The sequence below is a fragment of the Mchenga conophoros genome, linkage group LG18 (assembly GCF_057382185.1).
Source record: "Mchenga conophoros isolate Kocher_MC1m ecotype Shallow Benthic linkage group LG18, M_conophoros_male_GT1.1, whole genome shotgun sequence".
Taxonomy (NCBI): domain Eukaryota; kingdom Metazoa; phylum Chordata; class Actinopteri; order Cichliformes; family Cichlidae; genus Mchenga; species Mchenga conophoros.
The window spans coordinates 18,159,574-18,174,561 of record NC_140543.1 but is presented as its reverse complement, the minus strand read 5'-3'; the positions used below and the strand labels follow the sequence as shown (position 1 = coordinate 18,174,561).

The following is a 14,988-nucleotide window of genomic DNA, read 5'->3' as shown; positions in this document are numbered from 1 at the left end:
TTGTCTAGGACTGTTTTTTAACAAATGAATTCATACATAAAATCAGGTTATCATGATTTTTTATTAATTTTTTTGATACACTAATAATGATGCATCGCTCTGCTGTGTTTCCACTGAATGACCAGTAAGGGGCAGTCTAATGTAATATTTTGATCCAGTACAGAATACAAAAGTCTTATTTCTATATCATCAAAAGCCTTGTTTTTTACAGTATTTAGCAGGGAAATTTTTTTTTTAAACATTTTCAACTATTTGTTTTTGCTGTGTTCTTCTGTTCACCAAGTTGTCATTGTGAAGTTCAGGGTCTGCCTCTTGAAGTCTCTAACTAGCATGTGAGTTCAGGATGACGGCGTTATTATTATTATTATTCGTGCGTTTTTTATACTTTTTCTTCACGCAGATGACACTGACTACTGTAACTACCAACATTACTGCCAGTACAGATAGAGAAGAGGCAAGTGCAAGGGTGGTTTTGTCACTGTTGGACCCTCTGTGCTGACATCTGTCCCCGTAGTACCACCAGTCGTCACCCACGTCACACCTGGACACCAGAGGAAAAGGATGAACATGAGAGACAGAAAACATACTTGAAGGTTTACCCAGCATTCACCACGTAGCTGATCGTGATGGTGGAAATTAGAGAAAGAAAGAAAGTGTACTTTATTGGTCCCCGTGGGGAAAATCCCTCTCTGCATTTAACCCATTCACTCAGTGAAGCAGTGGGCAGCCATTGGGCGCCCGGGGAGCAGTGTGTAGGGACGGTACCTTGCTCAGGGGTACCTCAGGGTAGCTGTTCAGGGGAATCGAACCCCCGACCGATGTGTAACAGGTTGTTTGACTGTCCAAACTAATCAAGTGCTTGACACTCTTAATGTGCTTGCTGACAGGACATAATTAGTTCACAGTGATATAAAACACAATATGAGAGGTTCAGTAGCACCTCTCAATCTTTTTTCTAAATAGGTGCACTTAAAACAAGTGTTCAACTGTTGCCAAAAATGGACAACACATTGATATAATATTAAAGTGTGTTAACGTCCATTTTTTGGTAAATGCCGTGAAGTTAGCATAGTGGATGACATCAAAAGTGCTCACCTGCAAGCAGGTTTGCCTTCATCCACGACACAGACACCGCCATTCTGGCATTGCACATTGTAGCAAACTTCAGAAGGTGTGATGGTGACAGGCTGTGAAGTTGTAGGAGGCAGGGGCTGGCTCACAGTTAAATGGGACACATCTGAAGAAGAGGAGCAAATGAGACAGCAGGTTAAAGAAACCCACGTGAAAGAGCTAATTGTTTGGATTACCTGCTGTGACCTGACCTGAGGGTTAATAAATCCTAGATGTGATCATGTATGCCGAATTACATAGTCCTACTTGTGCGGCTTGCCGAATTAGCATTACAGAATATGTTCGGATTTACAAAAAAATGGTACATTTACAAAATTAAAATGCATCTTGTATATCTGGTGCTTTTACCCTCCATGGTGAGGAGGATGATGGCATCTCCTCCCTTGATAAAATCTCTGCTTTTAGCTCTGAGATGGGTGAGATACGCTGCAGTTCCATAGCCTGGCCCTCGGAAATACTTTGATCCGTCTGTATCTGTGACCTCAACGCCGACCTTACGAGGATCATCCCAGAAAAATTCATCAGAGCCTGTTAAAAAGAATATTAAAAGAGTGCAAAAATTGTAATACAGCAAAAAGCCATGATTTCATGATTTGTTTGTAATTTGCAAACAATTTCTGTGACTCTTTTTGAAAAAAGTTAAAATGACTGCACCTGCTGCCTTCATGTTGGGGTCAGTGGTGATGCTGCGCTGGTTGGACATGCGCTTTTGAATATGTGGATGCTGGTCCATTAGCATCATGGTTATCTGTTTCCAAGGACATGGCCATATCTGTCCTGTGTCCCCTTCACGGGCCACCAGATGAGCATAGGCTGACAACTGCCCCTGGTAGCCCTCTCTACCGCTGGGGTAAAGCATCATTTGGAAGGTATAACCCTCTTTAGAGGTGAATAGGGGGCTAAATATAGGTGTGTTTATTGGGGTGTTTTCCATAACATGACTGAAGTTTTTAACTCTCCAAATAAATTCTGGGCAGGTGGTCTCTGAAACGTTGATGTCATCCAAAGACTGTCCACCTGATGGGGGCCCAGCTTCCACTTTGGTCCCTTCAAAGACTACGCGGAATTTCATTTTAGCATCTAGACTGACGTGGTGCAGTTGCCAAAGCTCCTGAGGGGACCCTGTTATGGCACATGAGGTAAATGCATTGAATGTATTAAAAAGCAAGTGTACAAACCTGATATTTCAAGCAATATTCTGACAGTAGATTGTGAACAGAAGTAAGATTTCCAAAAATGTCACCTTCTATGGTCTTTATAAGGCGCAGACTTCCATTGGGGTTAGCTTTGTCATACTCTCTGACATAGACCTTCAGTGTGTCACTGGGCCCAGCACTGTTGTAATAGAAGAACTGCAGACATTGGTAGCCTCTTTTGGGGTAAAGCAATCTACTTTCCAGCAGAGCTTTGTCCCCAGTATTGGCTCTGCCGGTGCTGAAGTGCATAAAATACCCAGAGCCTAAAGATATAAGTTTCACTTCATTAATAGGTTCGGTATCTAAGCATGTTTGCACAGTGGATAATAAGACATAAGAGTACTCAAGCCAATCCAAAGCTACAGTGGCTTGCAAAAGTATTCGGCCCCCTTGAACTTTCCCACATTTTGTCACATTACAGCCACAAACATGAATCAATTTTATTGGAATTCCATGTGAAAGACCAACACAAAGTGGTGTACAGGTGAGAAGTGGAATGAAAATCATACATGATTCCAAACATTTTTTACAAATAAATAACTGCAAAGTGGGGTGTGCGTAATTATTAAGCCCCCTTTGGTCTGAGTGCAGTCAGTCGCCCATAGACATTGCCTGATGAGTGCTAATGACTAAACAGAGTGCACCTGTGTGTAATCTAATGTCAGTACAAATACAGCTGCTCTGTGACGGCCTCAGAGGTTGTCTAAGAGAATATTGGGAGCAACAACACCATGAAGTCCAAAGAACACACCAGACAGGTCAGGGATAAAGTTATTGAGAAATTTAAAGCAGGCTTAGGCTACAAAAAGATTTCCCAAGCCTTGAACATCCCACGGAGCACTGTTCAAGTGATCATTCAGAAATAGAAGGAGTATGGCACAACTGTAAACCTACCAAGACAAGGCCGTCCAACTAAACTCACAGGCCGAACAAGGAGAGCGCTGATCAGAAATGCAGCCAAGAGGCCCATGGTGACTCTGGACGAGCTGCAGAGATCTACAGCTCAGGTGGAGGAATCTGTCCATAGGACAACTATTAGTCGTGCACTGCACAAAGTTGGCCTTTATGGAAGAGTGGCAAGAAGAAAGCCATTGTTAACAGAAAACCATATGAAGTCCCGTTTGCAGTTTGCCACAAGCCATGTGGGGGGACACAGCAAACATGTGGAAGAAGGTGCTCTGGTCAGATGAGACCAAAATGGAACTTTTTGTCCAAAATGCAAAATGCTATGTGTGGCGGAAAACTAACACTGCACATCACTCTGAACACACCATCCCCACTGTCAAATATGGTGGTGGCAGCATCATGCTCTGGGGGTGCTTCTCTTCAGCAGGGACAGGGAAGCTGGTCAGAGTTGATGGGAAGATGGATGGAGCCAAATACAGGGCAATCTTGGAAGAAAACCTCTTGGAGTCTGCAAAAGACTTGAGACTGGGGCGGAGGTTCGCCTTCCAGCAGGACAACGACCTTAAACATAAAGCCAGAGCAACAATGGAACGGTTTAAAACAAAACATGTCCATGTGTTAGAATGGCCCAGTCAAAGTCCAGATCTAAATCCAATCGAGAATCTGTGGCAAGATCTGAAAACTGCTGTTCACAAACGCTGTCCATCTAATCTGACTGAGCTGGAGCTGTTTTGCAAAGAAGAGGCAAGAATTTCAGTCTCTAGATGTGCAAAGTTGGTAGAGACAGACCCTAAAAGACTGGCAGCTGTAATTGCAGCAAAAGGTGGTTCTACAAAGTATTGACTCAGGGGGCTGAATAATTACGCACACCCCACTTTTCAGTTATTTATTTGTAAAAAATGTTTGGAATCATGTATGATTTTCGTTCCACTTCTCACCTGTACACCACTTTGTGTTGGTCTTTCACGTGGAATTCCAATAAAATTGATTCATGTTTGTGGCTGTAATGTGACAAAACATGGAAAAGTTCAAGGAGGCCGAATACTTTTGCAAGCCACTGTAAAACTGAAACATAGACTAGTTTCACATTTTACAAGTCTGTCATAAAAAAATGTTTAGTGTGATCTCATAAACAAGAGACCACACTAAATATGTTCACATGTTCCTATGAAGATATTTTTTCAAATGTTCTATGCAGAGGAGATTTTGGTACACTAAGAAGTATCTGAACATTGTTTTAAGAAAGAATTGTAAAAATATGAACCTATCCTTTCATACATTTCATAGTAGATTGTTCTCACCAGTGCATTTGCCCATGTTGGAGTAATCAGTGTCAGGCCCTCCAGTAGCTGTTGTAACCCTGTCCCAATCTGCCTGATCCCCTTGTCCCTGTATCATACCACAGATGTTTTCACGTTCAAAGTCGCACGAGTCCAGAAAGGTGGAACCTTGAGCTGCAGAGCAGATTTCATAAACACACATAAACAAGTGTTGCAGCACTTTGAACCGCAATAAACTATAAAAAAATCAAGGGACAAGCCATGTCATGAACATCATTATTGATGAATGTAACAAAACATGAAGTTGAACAGATCAGTACTGCAGGTGCAGGACAAGTTGACTTCTATAATGGAGAAAATAAAATAGTACTTGTGCACTGACTGCTGAATCTTACTGCAGTTATAGAGGCGGTTCAGCTTGAGCAGGTCACTGTCGCTGAACTCCATACGCTGGCCAATGATGTCACTGAAAGCAGGGATCTTGGTGACGATGGTGGGCTCCATGCCGTTCTTAAAAGCAGTTTTACTGTAGTGCATCATGGAGCTGTAGTCGTAGGGGACGCCCAAAGAGCTGGAGGTGGTGTCATTATAGGTGTTAAAATTGTGTCCTTTACCTGCAAATTGGACATACATAAAGGCGCCATTGCAGTTTCATCCATTGTGACATTGCATTACTTATTATTGTATGATTCATATGACTTGGACCATAAATGCTGCTTATCAACAGGTGTCAGAGACTGCTGACTTATAAAAGTACTCATATAACAATACTTGGGTAAACAGGTACGTCATGAAGAAATCACCACATAAAGAGATAAAACTTTATGAGAGGATGAACAGCCAGTGTTTAAACACTGTAGTTTGGTTGGATGAATAACAGTAACAATACCCTCTGTAATGCGGTCCCACATGATTTCGACATAATCATCACGGTCTGCCCTGGACTGCTCGTGCCAGAAACCCAGCGCATGAAGGAACTCATGTTCAATGGTGGCAATGTGGTCACAGTTTGTTCCTATAGACAGTCTCTGCTTCCCAACATGCCGGTTGCCAACAGAGGAGAAACAGCTTATGGAAAGAAAATGAGGCTTTTGTGAAGATCAGATAAACTCCCAGTGTCTTCTTGCCAATACTTTTCTGTAGTAAAAGTACAGAATAAATACACTCACTGGCCTCTCTGTTAGGTACATCTAATCATCTGCTTCTTAATGCAAATATCTAATCAGCCAATCAAATGGTATTAACTCAGTGCAGTTATGCATGGTCAAGTCAACCAGCTGAAGTTGAACTAAACATTCGGATAAGGTAGAAAAGTAATTTAAATGATTTTGAGTGTTCTGTGGTAGTTGGTGCCGGATGGGCTGGTATGAGTGTTCCAGAAACTGCTGATCTACTGGGATTTTCCCACACAACCATCTCTAGAGTTTAGAGAGAGGTATCCAGAAAAGAGAAATACCCAGTGATTGGCAAAAAATGCCTCCATGATGTCAGAGGTCAGAAGATAATGGCCCGACGTGTTCGACTTGAGAGAAAGGCAATGGTCACTCAGTTAAACAATCAAATTATCTCTGAATTGACAACATGTTGAACTTTTAAGCAGAGGAGCTACAGCAGTAGCACGCCGAGTACTGCTGCTTTCAGTAGAGAACATGAAAATAGAAAAAACTAGGCAAAACATTGGCTGGTATGATGAGTCTTGATTTCTGATATTGCACTTAGAAAGCCAGGAATAGAACCTTATTGAATCTATGCAATAAAAAATCAAGGCACTACTGAAGGGCAAAGGGGAACCAACATGGTACAAGCAACGTATACTTAATTGAGTGTCCAATGAGTGTATATAATCCATCTAAAAAGAGATTTTAGAAGAATACGTTCTTCTTGCCTTACCCATCCCCTTTAAAGACAGAAATGTAGTTTGCTTCTCCACTCCATGGCTTAAAGTCGATGCAGGTCTTGAGCCGGTACTGCTCAAAGGCCTTGAGAATCACACCTTTTGCATTGATCTCTGTGTACAAAATGAAAAATCAGTTTTATTATAGTTGAAAAAAGTTCTTTACGGTACCTTTTTTTAAGAACAACTGTAAGCTCCTGCTGAGTTATGATTACAGATGACACCCATACCCATATATTTTTGTGAAAGCACAAAAATATTGATAATAAAATGTGTTTAAATATCCAATTTATGACATTTGGTTTTTTTAATCTAAATTTTATCATTAATATTGTTTCCAAAAGCCATTAATAACATTGCATCTAGTCAAAAAGATTTTATTCTTTATTCTATTTTACTTTATTTTTAACTGCTTCAGATCCCATTGGCTTGTTAAGTAATAAAATAATACATAATCTGAAAAGATTATGTATTTTTTTTTTTCAAGTGCTTGAAAACAAATAACAGGAACAAGATTCATTTTAAAATTAAAATTAAAACATTAAATACTTGTAAACACAGAGCTAATAAAAATAATGCACATTTTCTCATTTATTTTGCTTTATTTATGCCACATGACTGTATATGCAAATATACTGTACTGTAGAGGCTTAAGTATGAAGCTAAATAATTTCAAATTGTAAAGAAAAACCCCCAAACAAACAAAAGGAAAAAAAAAACAAGCTCGCTTTTACCCAAGTCATCTTGCATGTAGTATGGGATTGTCTTTGGCCACCTGTACTCTTCCCCTATTATAGAATTTCGGGGTTGCTTCTGCCACAGCCACAAAGAACAAACCACAAACAAAAGAACAAAATATTGAGCCATTGTTGAACTTTAATCCAATCCATTAATTTGTGTTGTTGGGGAAAGAAGTTCAATTAAGTTACCTCATCAAGAACTATGTCCCCTTCTGCAAGGTTCAACCCTGCCTCTGATCAGATTAAAGCACAAAGAAAGTTTAAGAGAACTGAATTTGGAATTTGGAAGAAAAAGAGAACATTTTCTTCTGGGTTTTTTTTTTCTGTTTCTTTCCTAAAATACCTTCATTGATATCAAAAATGTCAAGGTCCCGTCCACCGTCCACATCATAGACTGTAAAATCAAAGTAGTAATTTAACATGAAAATTAGTAAAAAAGTAACAAAAACAGTTAAAGTAGCCTTTGCTTGTTTGAGAAAAAAACTTACCTAATAATTTTGCTGCTGGCTAAATATTAAAATAAATGAAAAAGGAATACTGGTTATTGATTTTCAAGTGTACAAAAGTCAACTTTCAAGTTCTCCTAAGACCACTTCTGATAATAAAAACTAAACAAAATGACAATTTCTCACCAAGCAGAGTGTGGTACCACAAAGGAGGCATGCAGTGTAAAGGATGAGCACACCTGTAGGTTCCCTTCCTGCCATGCCATAGAATCTCCCTCTACAAGAGTGTCCAAATAAGACCTACTGAGCTCTGACGGGCATTCAGGAAGAAGAAATCAGAAAAGTGCATTTGGGGTGGAGAAATAAAATGCGTTCACAAGTCAATAACTGACAGAGCTATAATGGGCTCAAGTTAAACGACAACTTCAATCCACTCTGTTATCAGCCAATAAATCTTTGCACATTTGCAAGTAGCAGGCCTGATATAAGACATGTTGAAATTGATAGCAACCTCCTGATCTATGTGTACATTTCTGTTTTCAGGACATGTACTGTTATTATCGATTTCTATCTACACTGCATTAAAGTCAGCAACACTGTGCTGCTGACTTCAACTGAGGATATTGTTGGGTGATAGAAGGAATACTTTGAAGACCTCCTTAATTCCACTGACACGTCTTCTATAGAGGAAGACGTGCCAGTGGGAAGACAAGTGTTCTGACTCATGCATTACAGAGGGCAAGGTCACAGCGCAGTTAAGCAACTCCTTGGTGGCAGGCTCCCTGGGATGGATACAGGAGGAACAATGCAGCTTTCGTCCCGGTTGTGGAACACCGGACCAGCTCTTTACCCTCTCGAAAATATTTGTGGATACATGGGAGTTCACCCAACCACTCTACTTGTGTTTTGTGGACTTAGAGAATGCATTCAGTCGTGTCCCTAAGAGTATTCTGTGGGAGCTGCTCCGGGGAGTATAGGCGCTCTGGCCTGTTGTTACGAGCCATAAGGGCTTTGGAGTTGACGTCACGCCGCAATGCATTATGGGAGCGCAGCGCCATTTTCGGGGTCTACGAATCAACACAAACACACTGTGTTGGAACGACGACTACAAGAAAGATGCTTAAGACACAGCCAGTCCTCTGTGTTCGTGACATAGTCTTGTTGCTGTGCATTACTCAGTTGTCGTAACTTGTCTAGGGCGGTGGTCATGGTCAAGGAGTGTACGTTGTCCGGGATATAAGTGCAACAAGTGGGGTTGAATAAGACACAGAGGCCCCCTCTCTCAGCCAGAATCATGTCCAGGGCGACTCTGTGTTGCATGACCTCTATTCTGATCACGTCGATTTCCTCATTCTGAGCCTTGTTTATCTTTGTTGAGCTGTTCAGGAAAAGTCCAAATCGGTAGTCAAGAGTCTCAATTCTTAGCATGTTTTTTCCATTTCCGACCCATGGGAACAGTGAGTGCAGGACTTTCTGTCCAGTAGTCCATAACTTGAACTCTTGTGGTAGGTCACTGCCCCATATCGAGTCGTGGGGTTGTACGTTGTCTGTGTCTCTTTTTCGTCGTCCAGTTGAGCGAGTTGATCCAGGGGTGATTTTGAATGTGTGATCCGACACCAGAATGGGGGCACAAAGTCCGGTACTGTTTGGTGGCAGCATGAAATAAGTTTTTGGGCCACACAAAACACTGAAAAAAATATGTTGTTGGATTTACTTAATTCAATGGTGGACATTTGTTGCACACAGATGTTTTGCTTTGGCAGCAACTTAAACAATTGAGTTAAATTAACACAATTTATTCATGTTCAATAAACCTGTGCAATTTGTGTTGATAAAATGTGACTTAAACATGTTTTGATGAAGTAATTTGAGCTCTTGAAATATTTTAATCCTTCACAATTTTCTCACTTTATCCCAACACCATTCAATAACTTTTACCCAATACTACTTGGTCACTTAAATACTACATGTTATCTTCAAATTACATTTTGCTATTATATTCTAGTATCAAATACACAATTTTCAAATGGAGGCCTTATAACAGATTATATTGTTCTCTTCCAAGATGGTTGCTGGCATCCACCAGTAACCTTTCAAAACAAAATGTCTAATTTCACTGCATTGACAGTAGGTAAAGAATTAAACTGACATTACTCCACTACTGAATCTATATAAACCAACAGTTAAATAATGTCAGTTCTTCCGTGTTCTCTGGAATCAATCACAGCAAAGAAATTAGACTCTTTCTTTTGAAAAATGTTGGGAAAGAACAATACAAAACATTCTATTTAAGGCCTCTAACGTCAAGATTCAGTTAAACAACAATTATAACTAAACAATTTGAGGTAATGTTAGTTTCCATTAACATTAAATTAGGTTACTGAATTGGCAAACACCTTCCTATTAACATTACCCATTTTACCCCAATAACTAAAGAAATTAGCACTTGCAGGTCAAAACCTTTATTCAAGAGATGCAAAAATAACATTGATACAGTGACTGTCAAAAATTACGGCACTGATCATACTGTGACATCTTGGTTCAAAACAGCACACTTAGAAATATTCAACGTTCCTTACTTCAACTGAATGAAACTGAAAATACCATTTCACACGGCCCATATGGGATATTTAGACTGCATAACTGTTCATGCTACATCTCTTCACTAGTAAAAGAAAGAAAAAATACAAAGAGAAATTTAAAAATGCTGCCAAACAGACAGAGAACTTGTACAGAGCAAAAGGAAAAACAAACAACAACAACAACAAAAAAACGGCTCGTCCTCATGGCAGTTGCAGTGTATATAAAAATGAACCCTGCAATCTGTTCCTGGAATTGAGCTTCAAAAATGCAGCAGAACAAGTGTGAGATTTAAATGTCTTCTCACCTAGAGCTGATCAGCTTGCATGCATAACAGTGAGCTTCGTTGCAGGAGCAGTTTTGTCTTAGTTGTGAGCTTTTCTTGAGAGCTGAGTTGCTTCCAACTCCATTACCACCCTTTGAATCACCTCAAAAGTGTAGCAGAGTTGTGATGGGTAACTCATATTGAAGGAATAAAAAAGGTCCAAACAGCATGGCTACTGCAAAGGTCACGTTATCCAGATCTTGAAGAACTACTATACCCTCGATGATGATGCCAACGTCAGAAAAGTCATTGCCTGGTGCATCCTCTGGAGACAGATGTTCATTGTGGTTTTCTCAATCTGTGCAGTGGCCTCAGTCAAGTCCTGGTTAAACACAAAACATTTCTTTAAGATTCCTTTTTAAACTCATCTCTTTTGAATCTACCAGTTCTAATGTTAGAGTAATTTAAACCAATGCAAGCAACATAGTAAATAGCTATAGCCAAAGAGTGGCCTGCCATGCTGCCATTCATGGTCTAACAGAGTTTCTAAGAGAGGGTGAAAAACATAATTTCAAATGCTTTACATTAGTTTTTCTTAGAAAGACACCGGCCCATCAGAAATCCAGGTTTTGTCACTCAGAAGATGTTAGAATTTAGACTTTCAGCCCCACAATTTGGTTAGCTGTTGGTCTTTTTTTTTTTTCAAACAAAAGCTAATGTAAATATTGGTGGGATTTTCCTTTGTTCACTAGAATGACAAATTTAAAGTTTTTTCACACTGATGTGACCCCTAATACAGGGGTGGGGCCTCAAGGGCCGGCGGCTGAGTTCACTACCAGGCCTCATGTGAACTTCAAATTATTAAAGAGGACTACTGGTCCTAACTGGTCCAATGAGGATCAAGTGGATAACTAAATGCATTTTTAAATGTTGCAAAGCCACAATCTACTCATAAAACACTCACCATGAACTCCTGCACCAAGATGTTGCAATTGTCTTTCACACAGATGCGGAGCACTTTGATGAGACTCCCTTTGAGCATTAATGTCATCCTAAAGTATTATAACAAAGAAAACAGAGATTTGTGAACTTTTCAGTAGCACAGAAGAAAATGATCCCAGACCAAAACTTAAACCAGTCAACATGCAACACCAGCATCTACAAAGCAATATCAAAAGTTCCTGTTTGACATCAACTTTATGGATATATAGTTTCCAGAACATTTATTTTTTTAAAAAGATCAATTTTTCTCAGTGGGCCAGTAAATGCATGACGAAAATTATGGCATCCTTTCGGTGGAATCAGTACTCACAGGTAATAGTTGACTGTTTCAATGGATGCAGCATAAAAATCTTTTACTGACCTAATGCAATACATATACACTTTGTAGTTAAAGAATTTTAAAGTTCTTACTGTCATCATGGCAGCTACATCCTTTAGCTTTGTGCCCTGTTCCCCCGATCACTTTGCAAACACTTTCAGCAGACTGTCAGAGAGAAACTCAGCTCCGTCAGAAACCTTGACTGTAAAGGCATGGTTGGGATGCACTGGAATGCTGCATTTCATCTGAAATGACATAAAATTATTTTGAAATAACAGCAGGCACTGTGCTTGGTTAATAATCAGTAATGTTTTGTTGAATAAAAACTGTGTTTCCAGATCTTATGGGATTAAAAAAATCCAAAGATGTTTATTTCTGATTTGCAACCCAAGAACCCACAAGTTACAACCTCATTTTAGTTCAAGTGTGCATTAATGTGAGTCCAGTAATCACCTTTCTGACAATACATACAGGTATAAGTTAAACCTATGGCAGATTTTGGATTTCTCAGTTGTATTAATAGGGTGGTCTATTTGAGTATGCATGCACCTAATAATTATAAAAAACCTATTATAATTAAGTTACAGAAACCTTAAGCGAAAATAGAATATACTTTCTTACCATAACACCTTGAACCCACAATCCATCAGCTGACTCCTGGTGAAATGCAGAATAGATGTGGTCTCTCAATGTGCATCAACAAAAACAAAAACAAAAACAAAAGGACAGCAGGTGAGGGCAGGAGGGGTAGGGATGTAAGCTAGCATAATACCGCTGATGATATTAGCTAAAGCTGTTCAATGTCCAAAATCTCACTAACACCACGGTGCAGTAAATACACAATGTAACTGAAGAGTCAGTTGACAAATCTATTCACACAGAAAACCAAATTATGTTATGAGTGCCTCGTAATTAGGTTTAATGTGATATTACGGCTCTTGTGCCAAAGACAAATTCAAATGAAAAAGCGCCAATTCTTTGATAACAGATAAAACAGCAAATAAGCTAACGGCTCTTTTTTAGCATGTTACATGGCGGCACTTTAGACGTTTAACTACATTTGGCTGAAATATGGTAAATATTAATTCAAAAAATCAAGACATACCAAAAAACGTAGAGTTGGCTGCTCGACTTGACTGAGATGGATGCATTTTTTAAACCACGATCCAAAGCCCGCGAGATGAAATCACGCGTGGTTTCACGAGATTTAACGTTGCTATCTTATTGACTTACTTCACCTGAACATGATATGAACAATTTAATACACCCTTTCTGCATATCATGTAGTTTTTACACTATATAGTTACATTTATCTTTAAAACATGAGGCAATTGTGTTAAATACATGCAAGATGCTTACATAAATCCAAGAGATGGCCAGTCCCTTTTTTTCAGTGAAGTTCGAGCTTTGTGATAAAAGATTTCTAGTTTTAAACATATACTAGTACACTCAATGCTTAATAGTCTTGAGGTTCTTATTGTCACTGAGAATAGCAATGTAGAACTGCAGGCTCTTGTTCTTGTAAACTTTCAGAGAAACACAAAGACTTTACATCAGAACAGTACAGCAACAGTACTTTTAAAGAAAAACACTGAAAACTACATCTTACAAACACAGCAATTAAGGACAAACCACAGCTTGGTTGCCATGATGATTACACTACAGCTGTCTTGAAAGCTTAACATTGTGTAATGAATCAACTTAACATTAACAGTCTGTTGATTCATTACACAATCTGGTCACCCAATTTTGATGTTATCAGTCCATTGAATGGGTGTTGTCAACAGTAATTAGCCCCATAGATATAAACCAGTATGGACTGTCTACACCTAATACGTGTTATCATCCACTGAATGAACTGAAGCAAGTGTTCTGGTTCAAAACTATAATTATTCTAAGAGACCACTCCCTTTAAGCTGATACATCAGATATATATTCATTCTTAGGTGTGGTGGCAAAATCTAAACCCTTATTCTGGAATGGGTACACACTGGTTAGATCAATTCAAACAACAGTAACCTCCATAATTTGTCCACTGTTCAACAATAAATAAGCATTCTTAAGCATAAGAAGCATACTCTACACAATTTTTCCTGTTCTTAGTCAAGGAAAACCCAACTACAGTGTGCATCAGTGACAGCTGACATGCTCTGCAGATCATCAGCCTATCTCAAGACTAAACAGACAAACATTTGCAAGCGCTGAAAGTTTCCCATTCGCTAGAATGGAAACCGGACCAGCCTAAAGAAAACCCGCAAAGACCCAGTAAGAACAGGCAAGCTATTGTCATGATCAAAGTCTGCAGCTTTTGCTGTGAAGAAGCAAGATGCATGAAACCTCACGTAACCGTCTGCAACCAGTGATAAGCCCACTCTTTCATATTCAGCGAGCTGTGTTTTCTGCACCAGATCAAACTGTTTAATCATGAATAGTTTTCACTTTCCCTTTTAAAATATGGAAATTATAGTGATAAATGCAAACACTGGTAACATTTAAAGCAGTAATGTGCAACTTTGAAAATAACCGTCACAAATGCAGTCCTTTTTTCTTCTTCTCCCTTTCTAATAGCTGCTGTAATACTTTTGTATATGTTTAGTTAAATTCTTAAAATATGTGACTGAAACCCGGTATTGCCACATCATTAGTTGTACAGTCACATTAACCTATTATACAATCATTTTGTGCTGCATTGTTATCAGAAAGCATAAAGATCTCACTTCTTTTGCAAAATTACTTTTCCAGACCACTAAAAATGAATGCTATTGCCACAGTTATTGTAACAGTTATGAAAATGGCAGAAATCATTCATTTCATCACCTTTAAATGGAATATTTACAATTGTATGTGCAGGTCAAACTGCAAGATTGCTTTATTTTGTTCAATCAAGGATGCAAGTTGTACTAGAGGACTCGGGTGTTTTACTTGCACCATCCTGCAGATGGCAATATAGCAAGCTAAAGGCCCCTTGCTCGGATCACCGTGGTTCCTTGCATTAAGAAAACATACTTTGGCAATTTCCAAATGAAAGTTTTTCTTTACCACTTTTGAGCAAAGAAATTGCTGTACGGACATACACATTCATGTGTCCTTGATAAGGGTCGTTTCTTTTCGAGTGCATTTCACTGTCCTTGATTGCAGTGGAACTAGGCCAAACAGGGCCAGGCAATCACAAAGCTGTCACACTCATGCAGCCTTTGTGTGCTTTGGTAGTTTTCAGCTATGGTGATTA

At 39.2% G+C, this 14,988-nt stretch overlaps 1 protein-coding gene and 1 long non-coding RNA gene across 2 annotated transcripts; both read right to left on the bottom strand.

Moving 5' to 3' along the window:
* Positions 1–24: 24 nt before the first annotated feature.
* Positions 25–8,043, bottom strand: LOC146553561 (meprin A subunit beta-like). The gene is made up of 14 exons (XM_085253373.1): positions 7,780–8,043; positions 7,636–7,654; positions 7,491–7,541; positions 7,337–7,380; positions 7,142–7,220; positions 6,404–6,521; positions 5,403–5,581; positions 4,909–5,127; positions 4,535–4,687; positions 2,375–2,590; positions 1,786–2,253; positions 1,480–1,659; positions 1,096–1,237; positions 25–541 (listed from the first exon to the last, which is right to left on the bottom strand). Exons 1-14 carry the CDS (start codon positions 7,852–7,854, stop codon positions 322–324), a joined length of 2,163 nt encoding a protein of 720 aa, XP_085109499.1. The 5' UTR covers positions 7,855–8,043; the 3' UTR covers positions 25–321.
* Positions 8,044–9,302: 1,259 nt separating this feature from the next.
* On the bottom strand, positions 9,303–13,149 carry LOC146553560 (uncharacterized). Its single transcript, XR_014889564.1, has 4 exons — positions 12,381–13,149; positions 11,852–12,004; positions 11,403–11,490; positions 9,303–10,820 (listed from the first exon to the last, which is right to left on the bottom strand). It is a non-coding gene; the product is annotated as an uncharacterized LOC146553560 (long non-coding RNA).
* Between the last annotated feature and the right edge of the window lie 1,839 nt (positions 13,150–14,988).

What these genes read in the sequence shown, in the direction of transcription:
- LOC146553561 (XM_085253373.1), bottom strand. Translation starts at nt 7,854, where the DNA reads ATGGCAGGAAGGGAACCTACAGGTGTGCTCATCCTTTACACTGCATGC. An exon ending in GAACCGCCTCTATAACTGCA is followed by an intron (nt 4,688 to 4,908) that starts GTAAGATTCAGC and finishes TCTGCTCTGCAG; the next exon opens with CTCAAGGTTCCACCTTTCTG. An exon ending in CAACATGGGCAAATGCACTG is followed by an intron (nt 2,591 to 4,534) that starts GTGAGAACAATC and finishes TTATATCTTTAG; the next exon opens with GCTCTGGGTATTTTATGCAC.